This window comes from Rhinoderma darwinii, chromosome 1, assembly GCF_050947455.1.
Source record: "Rhinoderma darwinii isolate aRhiDar2 chromosome 1, aRhiDar2.hap1, whole genome shotgun sequence".
Taxonomy (NCBI): domain Eukaryota; kingdom Metazoa; phylum Chordata; class Amphibia; order Anura; family Rhinodermatidae; genus Rhinoderma; species Rhinoderma darwinii.
In genome coordinates, this window is record NC_134687.1 from 121,998,408 (window position 1) to 122,015,949 (window position 17,542).

General features: G+C 43.4%; 1 protein-coding gene and 1 long non-coding RNA gene across 2 annotated transcripts in view; one reads left to right on the forward strand and one right to left on the reverse strand.

Annotated features, from left to right (window-relative positions):
- Positions 1-17,542, forward strand: part of DCHS2 (dachsous cadherin-related 2) — a 310,518-nt gene that overhangs the window by 224,005 nt on the left and 68,971 nt on the right. The window contains exons 5-7 of the mRNA XM_075860333.1: positions 11,704-12,705; positions 13,922-14,109; positions 16,058-16,157. Of these exons, the coding sequence (XP_075716448.1) occupies positions 11,704-12,705; positions 13,922-14,109; positions 16,058-16,157 (1,290 nt within the window). The remainder of the gene's footprint in view (positions 1-11,703; positions 12,706-13,921; positions 14,110-16,057; positions 16,158-17,542) is intronic.
- Positions 12,544-16,387, reverse strand: LOC142753935 (uncharacterized). The gene is made up of 3 exons (XR_012883016.1): positions 16,307-16,387; positions 13,264-13,467; positions 12,544-12,669 (listed from the first exon to the last, which is right to left on the reverse strand). It is a non-coding gene; the product is annotated as an uncharacterized LOC142753935 (long non-coding RNA).

Here is a 17,542-nt window from a genome sequence, read left to right on the forward strand (position 1 = left end):
TAGACTCAGCGGTGCTATCACAGACATTATACATCCAGATCAATCCGGTTTTATCCCAGGCAAATCAACATCGGATAATATCCGCAGAGCTCAGGTGGTGACTCAAATAGGTTGGTGGGAGCAACAGGACTGGGCATTGGCCTCATTGGATGCGGCTAAGGCTTTTGATTCAGTGGAGTGGCCTTTTCTGTTTGAGGTTCTCCGCAGATTTGGATTTGGCGAGAGCTTCCTCAAATGGATTAAAATCCATATAAAGATCCCAGAGCATCGGTGGTGGTCAATGGGATTTTGTCCCCCTCCTTCCGTCTCCATAGAGGTACGAGGCAGGGGTGTCCCCTGTCCCCTCTTCTGTTCGCGGTGGCTATTGAACCCCTGGCTATCCGCATCCGCCAAGACGCGGCTTTTCAGGGCATTCGCATAGGACCACATGAGGATCGTATCGGTCTCTATGCTGATGACATGATACTGTATATGGCTAATCCAAACGCATCCTTGCCTAGAGCAATTATGATACTGGAAGAGTTCGGGCAGTTCTCGGGCCTCTATATTAATTGGAGCAAATCTTATCTTATGCCTCTTAGACCGGATAACTGTGGGTGGGGCACGGATTTTCATGGCTTACAGGTGGTCTCATGTTTTCAATACCTAGGGGTCCTAATAGTCAGGAATAGTGTCAATTCATATGATCTTAATATCTACCCCTTGCTGACATATCTGAGAGATAAATTTGCTGTTTGGAAGGCGCTCCCTATATCGACCGCGGGTAGAATAAATTTTATTAAGATGATATATTTGCCCAAAATGTTATATCTCTTGGAACACGCGCATACCTTGGTTCCTAAACGTTTCTTTACCCTGGTGGGTTCTTTATTTTCCTCCTTTGTCTGGGGGGAGAGCCGCCCCAAGCTTAAACTTAGCACGCTCCAACGACCCAAGGAACAGGCTGGGGCCGCTCTACTTGATATGTTCCTTTACTACTTGGCAGGCCAGATAAGGTATATTAAATCATTGGTGGCTGAGGACCCAATGCCTAATGCGGAACTCCACTTAGCCCATTTCCTCCGGATCCCTTCTTTGTGGCCCATACTTGAGCCGCATGGATATAGCCCTAGGAACTCCCTGCCAATACTCAAATTAGCTAGGCAGGTTTGGTCTCACGCTAAGGCAGTCTTGAATTGGGCATACATAGTTGCAGAAATGCCTCTTTGGTCTCATCCGGGGTTGTCTCATTTTAGGGGGATGCGGGATTCCGATTTTTGGACTGAACTGGGAGTAACAGAGGTGCAAAACCTGATAGACGATAAGGGGCATATGATATCTGCCAGAGAGATACAGGATACATTCCAGGTTCCTGAGAGAGATACATTCCGGTGTGTTCAGATTAGGCATGCTCTACAATCCCAGTTCAGGGAGGATCAGAGGTCCATTTCTTCACTGCCGCTTATTGGCATTCTGTGAACACAGGGACCGAGGGGGATGGTATCGGCCCTATATACTTACCTTCTGTCTCAGAGGGTCGCTCATGCTGAGATTTCGGTTGAGGTCGGATGGAGGGTTCTTATCCCCACACTATCCACTGAGGATTGGGGGGAGGCCATGAGGTTGCATCTCGTGGTCTCGCCTGCAGCGAATAAGAAATAGACGCAATTGTACATCATACACAGATGCTATATTACCCCTGTCAGGCTATTTCGGATGGGAAGGGCGTCCAGTACACGATGCCATCGATGCTCTCAAGACCAGGCCGGGTTTGATCACATGATGTGGTTGTGCCCAGTCATAGCCAATTTTTGGAAGGAGGTAACACAACTAATATCCTCAATCATGAACAGTTTGGTTCCGTGTGAACCCGGTCTCTGCTTACTGGGGATGTTGGGAGACGGGGCCTGGTCACACTATGAGGGTATATTCCTGCGAGAAGTCCTTTTCTTGGCTAGAAAAGCGATAGCCATCCGGTGGATGGGGGACACTTCTCTGGATGCCTCACAATGGAAAAAATTGGTTAATGCTATTCTCCCATATGAAAATGTAGTGTATAAGCATAGAGGATGCCAACATAAATTCTTGCAAATTTGGTTAGGGTGGTGCTCCTCACCTCTTACTTCTTTCAGTGTGGGCGACCTTAGAGTGTCCTTACCACTTAACGTAGGGGGGGATTGAGATTCCTAAGGCTAGATACTTGTTACCTTACTTGTGTTCCTGGAGCATGGACTTGGTAGCTGACTGCACTCTGCATTTCTGTTTGATCAAAATACAAGGGACTCTGATCTGCCTGCGTGCAGTGGCTATCCGAGGTCTCCTGTGACTCACTTTTATGTATAATGTGATATTATTGTTTCTAATGTAAATTCATTGTATGCAGGATTGTTAATGTTTCTGTTTTCATGAATGGTTTTTGTATGTACTACTACAATAAAACGAGTTTAAAAAAAAAATTTGATCCCGTAGAGTTGAATTTGGCTCAAATCATATTAATAATATGATTTATTGTACCTGCATTCTGTAACGGCTGCCGCGCCGTTCCCCGCTGCTTCTACGGCCTCTGCTCCAGTTCCCGTGCACTCCATTCCCTCATGCTCGTCCCGAGCTCCACTCACCCGATCCAGACGCTCTGCAGGCTCTGGGCGTCATCAGGTAACTGCATCTCTCACCTCCCTCCACGGCCGTCATCCACCATATGCGGCTGCAGCCACTAGACTCTTCCTTTCTTAAAGGGCCAGCGCGTGCCAAAATCCTAAGACTTCCTATTTAAGGATCCTCCTCCTTCAGATCCTTGCTTGTTCAACCAATTTATCCCTGTGAGCTTCCCTGTACCCCAATCTCCCTGTTACCTTGCCTTCTACCTTTTGTCTGGATTTCCCTTTGTGACCTCTGCCTGAACTTGTACTATCCTTGCCTGCCGCCTACCTTGACCTATTGCTATCCATACCCGTAACGACGTCTGCTGCCTGTCCTGACGTCTGGCCTATTCATCTGACTGCCTCTAAACCTGCTGTGCCAAGCGTTGCCCTGGGTTACAAGCACCATCTCCCAGACGACACAGAGGATCCACAAACAAACCGGTTTGAACCGTTATACATTCTTACATAGGACTGCAAGTAAACTTACTACAAACCCAAATAGCTACCATCAGCAGGTATTCAGCAATAAAAAGTTTAATGGCAATTTAATCCACCGATATAGCAGAGATATTTTTTTCTTTTTTTTTTTCTAATACCATTAAAACTCACGAGTTAAACTAATACGATAGCTTTGCCTGCAGACCTATGTCCACCATTGAGTGGGAAACCGGAAGTGATCAACTGCCCTGAGAATATTTTACCAAATTCATAGTTACTTTTCATACATTTGCTTGTACAGTACATTTACTAGTCGCACATAGAATTGCTTGTACAGTACATTTACTAGCCACACATCCAGACCGCACTTATAATTGCTTGTACAGTACACTTACTAGCCGCACATCCAGGCCGCACATGTAATTGCTTTTACAGTACATTTACTAGCCGCACATCTATCCACACATATAATTGCTTGTACAGTAAATTTACTAGCCGCACATACAATTGCTTGTACGGTAAATTTACTAGCCGCACATATAATTGCTTGTACAGTACATTTACTAGCGGCACATCTAGCCGCACATATAATTGCTTGTACAGTACATTTACTTGCCGCACATTTAGCCACACATACAATTGCTTGTACAGTACATTTACTAGCCGCACATCTAGCCCCACATATAACTGCTTGTACAGTACATTTACTAGCCGCACATTTAGCCACACATACAATTGCTTGTACAGTACATTTACTAGCCGCACATCTAGCCCCACATATAACTGCTTGTACAGTACATTTACTAGCCGCACATCTAGCCCCACATATAACTGCTTGTACAGTACATTTACTAGCCGCACATTTAGCCACACATACAATTGCTTGTACAGTACATTTACTAGCCGCACATCTAGCCCCACATATAACTGCTTGTACAGTACATTTACTAGCCGCACATTTAGCCACACATATAATTGCTTGTACAGTACATTTACTAGCCGCACATTTAGCCACACATACAATTGCTTGTACAGTACATTTACTAGCCGCACATCTAGCCCCACATATAACTGCTTGTACAGTACATTTACTAGCCGCACATTTAGCCACACATATAATTGCTTGTACAGTACATTTACTAGCCGCACATTTAGCCACACATACAATTGCTTGTACAGTACATTTACTAGCCGCACATCCAGGCCGCACATATAAATAGTTTCACAGTACCATACCTCCCAACTTTTGAATTCGGAAAAAAGGAACATTTGAAGCCACGCCCCTAGCCACGCCCAATATCCGGCATAAACACATCAAATCACGGCCAGATCCTTCTGCAAATAAGAAGCGCACATTCTCACTGCGGATCTCTGGACTGTCTGGATATCACAGATATTATATTTCAGGTCTTTGTGTTAGTTTTCCTAACTTGGGTATAACATTTACTCATCACGGCAGCAGCAGCTGCAGGACAAACTAAAAGGCTGAGAACAATGAAAGTCAAGAGTGAGACCCTGTGGTGGATGACTTTTTGACAGGTAGCAGAGTTACATGATGGGGATTTTTTTTTCCAGTTGTGTAACTCTACTACCGGTAAAAGGAAAAACCATCCACCAGAGCACCCCTGTAGCTCGCGCCAGATACAGCCCCCTGTAGAAGTGCCACACACAGCCCCCCTGTAGATAGCTCCACACACAGCCCCCCCTGTAGATAGCTCCACACACAGCCCCCCTGAAGATAGCTCCACACACAGCCCCCCTGTAGATGGCTCCAGACACAGCCCCCCTGTAATAGCGCCAGATACAGTCCCCCTGTAGATAGTGCCCCACACAGCCCCCCTGTAGATAGCTCCAGATACAGCCCCCATGTACATAGCGCCAGATACAGCCCCCTGTACATAGCGCCACACACAGCTCCCTGTAGATAGCTCCAGACACAGCCTCCCTGTACATAGCGCCAGATACAGCCCCCCGTAGATAGCTCCATACACAGCCCCCTGTAGATAGTTCTAGACACAGCCCCCCTGTACATAGCGCCAGATACAGCCCCCGTGTAGATAGCTCCACACACAACCCCCCTGTACATAGCATCAGATACAGCCCACCTGTAGATAGCGCCACATACAGCCCCCCAGTAGATAGGTCCACACACAGCCCCCTGTAGATAGCTCCACACACAGCCCACCCCTTAGATAGCGCCAGATACAGCCCCCCTGTAAATAGCGCCACACACAGCCCCCTGTAGATAGCTCCATATACAGCCCCCCAGTAGATTGCTCCACACACAGCCCCCTGTAGATAGCTCCACACACAGCCCCACAGTAGATAGCTCCACACACAGCCCCCAGTAGATAGCTACACACACAGCCCCCTAGTAGATAGCTCCACACACAGCCCCCCAGTAGATAGCTCCACACACAGCCCCCCAGTAGATAGCTCCACACACAGCCCCCCAGTAGATAGCTCCACAGACAGCCCCCCGAGTCTTGCAGCGGCGTTCTCACTGGTGTCGATGTCGGCCCGGGAGTGGACCAGTCTAGTCTGGACTGGTTATAATTACTTGTACAGTACATTTACTAGCTGCAAATCCAGCCGCACATATAACTGCTTGTACAGTACATTTACTAGCGGCACATCCAGCCGCACATATAACTGCTTGTACAGTACATTTACTAGCCGCACATCTAGCCCCACATATAACTGCTTGTACAGTACATTTACTAGCCGCACATCTAGCCCCACATATAACTGCTTGTACAGTACATTTACTAGCTGCACATCTAGCCCCACATATAATTGCTTGTACAGTACATTTACTAGCTGCACATCTAGCCCCACATATAACTGCTTGTACAGTACATTTACTAGCCGCACATCTAGCCCCACATATAACTGCTTGTACAGTACATTTACTAGCCGCACATCCAGCCGCACATATAATTGCTTGTACAGTACATTTACTAGCCGCACATCCAGCCGCACATATAACTGCTTGTACAGTACATTTACTAGCCGCACATCTAGCCCCACATATAACTGCTTGTACAGTACATTTACTAGCCGCACATCCAGCCGCACATATAACTGCTTGTACAGTACATTTACTAGCCGCACATCTAGCCCCACATATAACTGCTTGTACAGTACATTTACTAGCTGCACATCTAGCCCCACATATAACTGCTTGTACAGTACATTTACTAGCCGCACATCTAGCCCCACATATAACTGCTTGTACAGTACATTTACTAGCCGCACATCTAGCCCCACATATAACTGCTTGTACAGTACATTTACTAGCCACACATATAATTGCTTGTACAGTACATTTACTAGCCGCACATCTAGCCCCACATATAACTGCTTGCACAGTACATTTACTAGCCGCACATCTAGCCCCACATATAACTGCTTGTACAGTACATTTACTAGCCGCACATCTAGCCCCACATATAACTGCTTGCACAGTACATTTACTAGCCGCACATCTAGCCCCACATATAACTGCTTGCACAGTACATTTACTAGCCGCACATCTAGCCGCACATATAACTGCTTGTACAGTACATTTACTAGCCGCACATCTAGCCCCACATATAACTGCTTGTACAGTACATTTACTAGCCGCCCATCTAGCCGCTCATATAATTGCTTGTACAGTACATTTACTAGCCGCACATCTAGCCCCACATATAACTGCTTGTACAGTACATTTACTAGCCGCACATCTAGTTGCACATATAACTGCTTGTACAGTACATTTACTAGCCGCACATCTAGCCCCACATATAACTGCTTGTACAGTACATTTACTAGCCGCACATCTAGCTGCACATATAACTGCTTGTACAGTACATTTACTAGCCGCACATCTAGCCGCTCATATAATTGCTTGTACAGTACATTTACTAGCCGCACATCTAGCCCCACAAATAACTGCTTGTACAGTACATTTACTAGCCGCACATCTAGCTGCACATATAACTGCTTGTACAGTACATTTACTAGCCGCACATCTAGCCCCACATATAACTGCTTGTACAGTACATTTACTAGCTGCACATCCAGCCGCACATATAACTGCTTGTACAGTACATTTACTAGCCGCACATCTAGCCCCACATATAACTGCTTGTACAGTACATTTACTAGCTGCACATCTAGCCCCACATATAACTGCTTGTACAGTACATTTACTAGCTGCACATCTAGCCCCACATATAACTGCTTGTACAGTACATTTACTAGCCGCACATCTAGCCGCACATATAACTGCTTGTACAGTACATTTACTAGCCGCACATCTAGCCCCACATATAACTGCTTGTACAGTACATTTACTAGCTGCACATCTAGCCCCACATATAACTGCTTGTACAGTACATTTACTAGCCGCACATCTAGCCCCACATATAACTGCTTGTACAGTACATTTACTAGCCGCACATCTAGCCCCACATATAACTGCTTGTACAGTACATTTACTAGCTGCACATCTAGCCCCACATATAACTGCTTGTACAGTACATTTACTAGCCGCACATCTAGCCCCACATATAACTGCTTGTACAGTACATTTACTAGCTGCACATCTAGCCCCACATATAACTGCTTGTACAGTACATTTACTAGCGGCACATCCAGCCGCACATATAATTGCTTGTACAGTACATTTACTAGCCGCACATCCAGCCGCACATATAACTGCTTGTACAGTACATTTACTAGCCGCACATCTAGCCCCACATATAACTGCTTGTACAGTACATTTACTAGCTGCACATCTAGCCCCACATATAACTGCTTGTTCAGTACATTTACTAGCGGCACATCCAGCCGCACATATAACTGCTTGTACAGTACATTTACTAGCCGCACATCTAGCCCCACATATAACTGCTTGTACAGTACATTTACTAGCTGCACATCTAGCCGCTCATATAACTGCTTGTACAGTACATTTACTAGCCGCACATCTAGCCCCACATATAACTGCTTGTACAGTACATTTACTAGCCGCACATCTAGCCCCACATATAACTGCTTGTACAGTACATTTACTAGCCGCACATCTAGCCCCACATATAATTGCTTGTACAGTACATTTACTAGCCGCACATCTAGCTGCACATATAACTGCTTGTACAGTACATTTACTAGCCGCACATCTAGCCCCACATATAACTGCTTGTACAGTACATTTACTAGCCGCACATCTAGCCCCACATATAACTGCTTGTACAGTACATTTACTAGCTGCACATCTAGCCCCACATATAACTGCTTGTACAGTACATTTACTAGCCGCACATCTAGCCCCACATATAACTGCTTGTACAGTACATTTACTAGCTGCACATCTAGCCCCACATATAACTGCTTGTACAGTACATTTACTAGCCGCACATCTAGCCCCACAAATAACTGCTTGTACAGTACATTTACTAGCCGCACATCTAGCCCCACATATAATTGCTTGTACAGTACATTTACTAGCCGCACATCTAGCCCCACATATAACTGCTTGTACAGTACATTTACTAGCCGCACATCTAGCCGCACATATAACTGCTTGTACAGTACATTTACTAGCCGCACATCTAGCCCCACATATAACTGCTTGTACAGTACATTTACTAGCTGCACATCTAGCCCCACATATAACTGCTTGTACAGTACATTTACTAGCCGCATATCTAGCCCCACATATAACTGCTTGTACAGTACATTTACTAGCCGCACATCCAGCCGCACATATAACTGCTTGTACAGTACATTTACTAGCCGCACATATAATTGCTTGTACAATACATTTACTGGAGTGTTCGCTAAACAGTTTTGCAGCATGTATAATTCTCCATCTGTCACAGGATTACTCTTACTATAGTCTGAAAGGGCTATGCTCATTTAACATTGCCGGCTGATGATTTAATGTTGTAATTTATACAATAACTCCTGGATATTTCTCTGTCCTCAATTCTGCACAAATATAATTTGGTATTGGGTGAAAAATTTACATGAAATCTGTTAAAATGTTGGTTACTATAGCAAGCAATTAGATGTACCGTAGTTTGTGTTTGGTGCATAGTACGCATTGCCTGCAGGTGTATAAATGCCAGCTCCGAGCACCACAATTTTCTTTTGAGATGTTATCCATTGGGATCTATACGAAAACGATACATTATTTTTTCTTCTGAGGACTAGTGGCATTTGATAGTTGGCAGTGGATTGTCAACTTGTCAGTTGAATCACATTGTCTCACCTGTAAAAATGTCCTATGTATTACTCTCTTTTTATATCATATAGTACCTCTATCAATGGGTCTGTTACGATAATTTGGCAATGCCAGACTTGGGAATGTGATAATCATACATGTATACTATGTAGATGAGTCGACCTATTGCTTCAAGCAGATAATGCACAGACTATGTGCTCTATTGCAAACAATTTTGTTTATTGCTTCAATGCATCAACAATATAAAATAAACCAACAAAAATAAGAAAATGAAGCAACTTTGAAAATAAAAAAATCCTGCCTTTTTGTGTCAACAGCTCCTTCTAATGTGATTCCATAGTTACAGACTACAAAACAAACCCTGAGTGTAGCCTGAGCCTAAAGTCATGAGCTACCACTCTCTTCCATTACTCGTACTACCACTGTCTGTAGCAAGGAACGGTGCAGAAAGAGTGGAATAACATGACTCACTGTAGTGAATGGGATTTAAAAATCCTGTTTACAGAGTACAGCGAAATCTTGAGTTTGTAGATGCCCTATCCCGTCCTGTTATTGGGGCCAGAAAGTTGCAATCATATGCATTTTGTTTGCTATGTGGAACTAGATATACACAAACACTTCTGCCTTTGCCCCTCTTCATGTCTGCCGGCCATAAGCTAGGCTCAGATGACATTAGGTGTCAATCTTTGGTTTATACCCCAGAAATTCTCCTGATGTGTACGCCTAACATGCCCTATAGTTTATCATACACAAAAAGGGTCTTCTTTTGGCATTTCGACACTTAGGCATAGAAGGGAACGTAGCAGGTTCTTTTGAGGTGAAAATAAAGGTTATGTTTACTATTGTATTTATATTGTCCACTGATGTAACTACTGCCCAGATATAATCTGCACACGTTTTGTTGTGTTGTGGCTTTTTGACTGATTTGAGATATCGCATGACTAATGGTAAAGAAAACTATTCTGCCACTGATATACGTAAGACAAATCTCTGATCAGTGTGGGTGGCAATCTCTGGTACAAGCAATGGAAGATAGTGAACTCGCTATACTCATTCCCTAAGGGTATGTGCACACGGTAGCTGGCTTTTACGTCTGAAAAGACAGACCGTTTTCAGGAGAAAACAGCTGCCTCGTTTCACACGTAAATGCTCCTCCTCGCATTTTGCGAGGCTTCTCTGACAGACGTAAATTTTGAGCTGTGCGTCATTGAGTTCAATGAAGAACGGCTCAAATTACGTCTGAAAGAAGTGCCCTGCATATAATGTATATAAGTGCCCTGCACTTCTTTTGACGAGGCTGTATTTTTACGCGTCGTCGTTTGACAGCTGTCAAACGACGACGCGTAAATGACAGGTTGTCTGCACAGTACGTCGGCAAACCCATTCAAATGAATGGGCAGATGTTTGCCGACGTATTGTAGCCCTATTTTCAGACGTAAAACGAGGCATAATACGCCTCGTTTATGTCTGAAAATAGGTCGTGTGAACCCAGCCTAAGGCTTCATTCACATCTCTATCGGGGCTGCGTTCATGGGTTCCGTCGTAACTTTCCGTCAGGGGAACCGATAAACGGAACGCTGACTGAAAAACGGAAACCGTAGTGATGGATAGTGATGGATCTAGTGAAAATTGTTTCCACTTGTCTCCGTTGTGCAATGGTTCAGTCGTTTTGACAGAATCAATACCGTAGTCGACTGCGCTATTCATTCCGTCAAAACAACGGAACCCTTACACAACGGTGACAAACAGAAACCATTTACACCGGATCCGTCACCATTGAAATCAATGGTGATGCAAATGGAAACCTATGGTTTCCGTCTGTTTCAGTTTGGACTCCGTTCATGGGTTCCCCTGACAAAAAGCTCCAACAGAACCCATGAACGGAGTCCTGACGCAGATGTGAACGAAGCCTTAGCAACACCGGTTGCATGTAGAAATCCAGTGACGGAGATGCAATGGCTATGCCCTGAGGTAATTTATTGAATGTACCTTTAGAACTGAGAATGTGATAGAGGTCAAAGGAAAATCCTCTCTTTAGCTCTGAGATACATATCTGGCAAACAGGAAGGACTGCAGGACACAGGATATGACCTCAGAACAGGAGGAGTGACAGGAAGAAAGGAAAATGGTCAATTACAGCCACAGATAAGGCCCCTGCACGCGACTGTGCCCCTAATCACGGTCCGTGATTTTTTAATGCTTATTGTCAGGGCAGAAAATCCCCTTATTAATAGTATAAACTTACATATATTTATACAGAAAGGACATAAGAAAGAAACTCTTCTAGTGTTGACATCCATTCCTGCGAGTACTCTCTTTCTTGACTATGTTGGTTGACATGTAGCTATTACAGTATTTATTGTTCCCTTTTAATAACACATTTTTGTTTTGTTATATTGTCTTTTTTAGATTCCATTGATCCTGTTTCATACAGATTACTGTCTGGTGATCCACATCAGTTGTTCTCCATAAGTTCCCAGTTTGGGATCATTACAACAAGAAAGCATTTGGATCATGAATCTCAGCCCAATATTCTTCTTACTGTTCAGTCACAGCTAGGGACCTCTCCAGTCTTCAGCAGTACGCAGGTCAATATTACGGTAAACGACGTTAATGACAACCCACCTGTTTTTTTAAGGGAGAACGAAAGAATAAGCTTACCTCAAACAGCTCCTCCTGGAAGTGCGCTGTATATCGCTCAAGCAGAGGACATTGACGATGGCTATAATGGATTGATCACCTACAGCATTGCTAGTGAAAAGCAAAACATGTTCACCATTGACCCTAACCTTGGAATTTTGTATCTTAATACAACTTTAACAATGCTTTGTGAACATATTCTTCTTATAATGGCTGAAGATAATGGACATCCCCCATTATGTTCCCTTCTTACGTTAACTATTAGTGTCACAATAGTTGGTAATGCTTTGACTTTTGGAAATTTGGTGCATCAAGTTGAAATCAATGAAGATTTCACTATACACTCTAGAATCATTCAGGTGAAAGCCTACATTGATGGGACACAAAGTCAGCAGACTAGAATAATTTACTCCTTACTTCCTGCGGATTCAGTTACTTTTGGAATCAATCGTAATTCAGGATGGATTTTCCTACGTCGGTCTTTGGATTATGAAAAGACAAATATATACAATCTGATTGTACTGGCAAGGAGCATGGACCAGGATGGGGATCAGACGGCAACCACTTCTGTAATTGTGAAGATTTTGGATGTAAATGACAATTACCCGATTTTCAATCAGCACATCTATTTATTCACTGTTCCTGAAAGTCCTACTCCTCATGGTGTGGTTGGGACAATTGGGGCACTGGACAGGGACTCTGGAAGGAATGGACGACTCTCATACTTTCTGCTGTCTGAGGAAAATGATTTCCATATCAACTCCAAGACAGGTAATAACACACAAATATCTTGTACTTCATATATTCATATACTAGAGAGGAATGTGTATTAGCAGTGTACTTACTGCGGTATGTGAGTACACTGCTAATATACATTCCTGTCCCCCGTCGCGCTGATTATGAGGTTTTATTGGATTTTTATAGCGCTGGCCTGAGACCTGAAGTCTAGTGGCGCAGTCTTCCTTCATGACGACACGACTCGTCGTCATGTCACCGGCCCCCGCAGTACCCTATGTAGTCACTGCACTACTGCTACTGCTTATACATGGAGTACAGCGGGGTTGGTCACTTGACGACGAGTCGTGTCGTCATGAAGGAAGACTGTGCCACTAGATTTCCAATCCCCCGCCAGCACTATAAACATATATTAAAATGTCATAATCAGCGCGACGGCGGACCGGAATTTATATTAGCAGTGTACTCACATACGGCAGTGACTACACTGCTAATACTTTTCTACTCCCTTCTTGTGTTGGATCTTGAGTATCCGCACCTATACACACCCAATACAGAGATATGCTGTAAAAGGATTCTCAGAGGTGGACATACCTTGTAAGTTCTCGTTTTATGAGATCTGGCTTCCTAATTCAGGTGTGATAAAATTCTCAGTCAGTTGTCAGCGATACAGTATTTTTTTTTATCAATTCAATATTGTTTTGGACCAGCTGTGGAATTGGCAAGGAATCTAAAGAGCTGAAAAGCTGATAGACTGGGAAACAAGCAGCAGGTAATGCTTCAGAACCTCATCATGACCTAGAAATGTTTAACAGTGAGAAAATGAATGAACATAATCATTGTTTCTTTATAGATTAATAGAGGAATTACAGATTAAGGCCTCATGCACACGGCCGTGCCCGTAATCACGGGTCATGATTGCGGGCACAGCCGACTGCGGGCAGCCGCCCGCATTTTCGGCCCGTGCTGCCATACAAAGTATGGGAGCACGGACCCCAAAAAAGAAAAAGATAGGACATGTCCTATCTTTTGCGGTACACTTCTACGGCTCGGACACCTTCCCGTAAATAAAAGGAAGGTGTATGTGAACAATAGAAGTGAATGGGTTTGTAATTGCGGACCATAATTGCGTTCCGAAATTACGGACAATTTTTACGGTCGTGTGCATTGGGCCTTAGTCTTTCAGGCATTAACATAACAGACAGTTTTATAACTTTTTATTCCTTATTGTCCCTGCTTATATTTTGCACAGGTGAACTGATCAATTCTGAAGCATTAGATCGTGAACATAAAGCGTATCATCACCTCAATGTGCTGGCGACTGATCATGGCACGCCACGCCGTAATGCCACAGCTGCAGTTTACATCACAATCATTGACCTGAATGACAACAAGCCATTCTTTCCCCAGTTGCCATCAGGAAAGCAGCTGCATATAAAGGTTTGTCGGTTCTATAGCTGTGAAATACTTTTATTCAGTGCATGATGCCATCTAGTGGTTAAAACATCTACTTGCACCAAATTGCAAAGTACAAGAAATGTGAAAAAGCGTAGTATTTTCCTGTGTTTTTCACGTTCTTCTCAGCATGTCTCCGAACAGACTTATAGACTTTTACATCATATGCTGCAAATCTTATTGACTGAACTGACCCAACCACAATAGGGCTCAAAAAGGCTTACCACCGAATCTGAATCTATGAAGTGAAACCGAAATTTTACTGATGGGCTTTGCTACTATTACACAACTCATTACTTAATTATATGGCCTCGGTGTGCAATGATGCTGCTATGCGTGGATGTGCACAGTATGGATGGAACATGGGCATCAGGAGCATTTCCTATGGCGGGCACAGTACGATACTCAATGAGAAAATATGGCCAACTATGAGAGAGAAAAAAACTCATAGACAGATTATAAGTGCAATAATCTAGCTGGTTGTCTGGGGCCTTCTGTGTATTTGAGGACAACTAAAAAGCTCTGATAAGTTGGTGAATGTGTGATCTTTCAAATAGAAACCAGCTAATCTGATGTAGAAGGTGCCAACTTGGTGGCTGCTATAAATGCCAGCAAAATGTGGCGGCTGCATTATCAGCTGGTGCCACCAGCAGGACCACAGTGATAGGTAACATTATATTTTTACAATGCCTGTTTTAGATCGGTAGTGGGCAACTGGGTTTCTTTAAAACATTGCCTTAAAACATCAGAAATAAGGAGAGCAATGGAGCGGGGTGAAACCGTAGCGGAGTGCGGCTTGACTGGGGGAGAAGTAGCAGGATCATTAATGGGGATTAGTGGGATTTTAGTGATGGAGGCTTGCACTATTAAATTTTGGCCACTAGATGGGGGTATGGGTATGGCCTGGGTATGGGATATATAAAGGGGGTGGGAAGGGGAGGGTACCTCAGTTGGTACCAGTGTAGAGCAGTTCCCGCCCACCCGCCCAGTACAAGTATAAGGGGTTATTCTTGTCATAGCAGTTGGTTGGTAGAGGGGAGAAGGGGTCCTTGGAGGTAGAAATGTTATGGTCAGGTGCACGAAAACGGGGCGTGCATCTGAATTTAAGGTGTAATACAACGAAAGGAGTCCTGGGGGGAAGGAGTCCCCCAGGAATAGTTGGATAGTTATATTCGGTGCCCTTAGGCCAGGTGTGGACGGCTAGGGGTAAGGAGTTTTTACCTTACTTGGAGAGTAGGGGTTAAAAAATGGAGTCTGCCTCTTAGGATCGTTTTCCCCCCAAAAAGATAGAACAGGGTAATATCTTCTAGGATGTTTTGTTGATTACCTGTCATTTGACATTATATTTTATGTAAAGTTATTTATGGAAAAGTTATTTATGAGAATTTTTGTTACTAAATATGGCTGCTATGGCCTTACACCATAACGGTAGTTGAGTGTTTATTTGAGGGAAAGGTGGGGCCATGGTTGAGACGGGTGTCAATCTTCTGTCCTTAAAGTCAGTTATTAGGGACTAACACAAACTGCAAAAAACTTGGCAAAGAGCCACTTAATCTATTTAAAAGAAGTTGTCTCACAAAATAAACTTTTTTTATAGTGAATTTTTTTTACAGCGATCAGCTGTTATCGCCAGGGAAAACCACATCTGGCCATACATCTCCAGGGCAGCCGCCATTGTAGTGGAAATGTAAGATTACATGCTGGTCACCCAGAGCGGGAGCCACTCTTACATAACGTAGCAGCTTGTCCTTCTAACTCACAGAGCGGGTCCCTTATAGGACATATAGACAGAGGTTGTAGCCATGCTGATGTCTCCGCTACAAACCATATGTATAAATGACAATATGCATTGTTTTCACAGCACACAGTAGTGTTTCTTGCATATTTCTCTTCATTTTTAGCCTACACTATAATGTGCTATCTTTGTGCTAAGGTTCCAGATGGTCAGCCGGGACATATGTTCGTGACGACTGTTTACGCCAAGGATCCTGATGCTGCTAATAATGGCACAGTAGTGTACTCAATGTCCTCAGGTAAGAGACACACTTTATACTTTTTATTGATATTGTTTTACTGAGAGAATTCTGCTAAATGTTTGCTGTCCGAAATATTGTTGTAAAATGTATAATAAAATTACATCTTATATGTATGAAATATACTGTAATATCACAGAAACAATTACCTGCCACTAAAACACTTGCATAAATTGCTCATAATTCCTGAAGGAACAAGTCGCTGTTTCTGCATTTGAGTGGTTGCTAGGGCATACTGTGACATCATCAATGATGACACAATGACTGATAACAGTGATCCAATGGGCTGTTACCATTAGATTACTGTTATCAGTGATCTGTATATGGGCACAGCAGGAAACACACAGATCATGTGTTCCCTGCTTATCTGTGCCCCATAATAAGAAAAATTATATATTGAAAAATAATACCGTGAATTATAATAAAAAAATACAAATAAGTAGATACAATTTAGAAAAAAATAATGAAACAATGAAAAAAAGCCCTCTCCCAATAAATGGGCACACCTCTTAAAACCCACATTCACCAGTATTGGACATCTTGTGTGACAGAAGTACATTTTCTAAGAGTGTTACTCAGACATTAATACATTCCTGTCACACAGAGTGTATGTTACCCCAAACATACAAAAATTACCCCATTCCATAATTTTTTGTTGGTTTTACCCTGGTTCTATTTGCTTTTGCTCCCTTTACTATAACAATTCGGTACCTGAATAATTATTATCCATGTACAGAAGTTGAGTCTATAGTTAGAACATTTATGGCATATCCACAGTATATGCCATATATTGCCGATAGATGTGGATCCTACCTCGACGACCCGCACCTATCTCTAGCACGAGGTCCACTCGCCCCTGTTCTACCTTCACCTGCTTATGCTGGGCTCCGGCCACTGAGTTGCGAAGTTGCCGGGATTCCTGGAGACAACCGAGCACATTTTGCTATGCTATTTACAGAACACCCATGGGAAAAAGAGTTACGTAAACAGCAAAGCACAATGAGCTACACTGTTTAGGTAGCTGTTGAGTTCCGGAAGTAGTTCGCTGTCCTACACTATTTCTGTAACTTCCATTCACTTCTATAAAAGTTCTGGAGAGAGATTTGTGCTGCTGATGTATTTAGCTCACAGTTGGTTACCTACACTGGATACAGTTGTAGCAAATCTTCAGCCATGAGTTGCTCAACTTTTCACTGGATCGTGGTTAAGCTCTATCTACATAAATCTGGAAAACCGTTTAAGGAAAGCCAGACTATAGTAGGATCGATTAGACTATGTGATGTTCTTGGTGGTTGGGTGGAGGGCCCAGGTATAGCTTTCCCATCTATTTCCAGTACGTCTAAGCCACACTGCTTCAGGCAACATCGTAGAGATGAGCATATTAC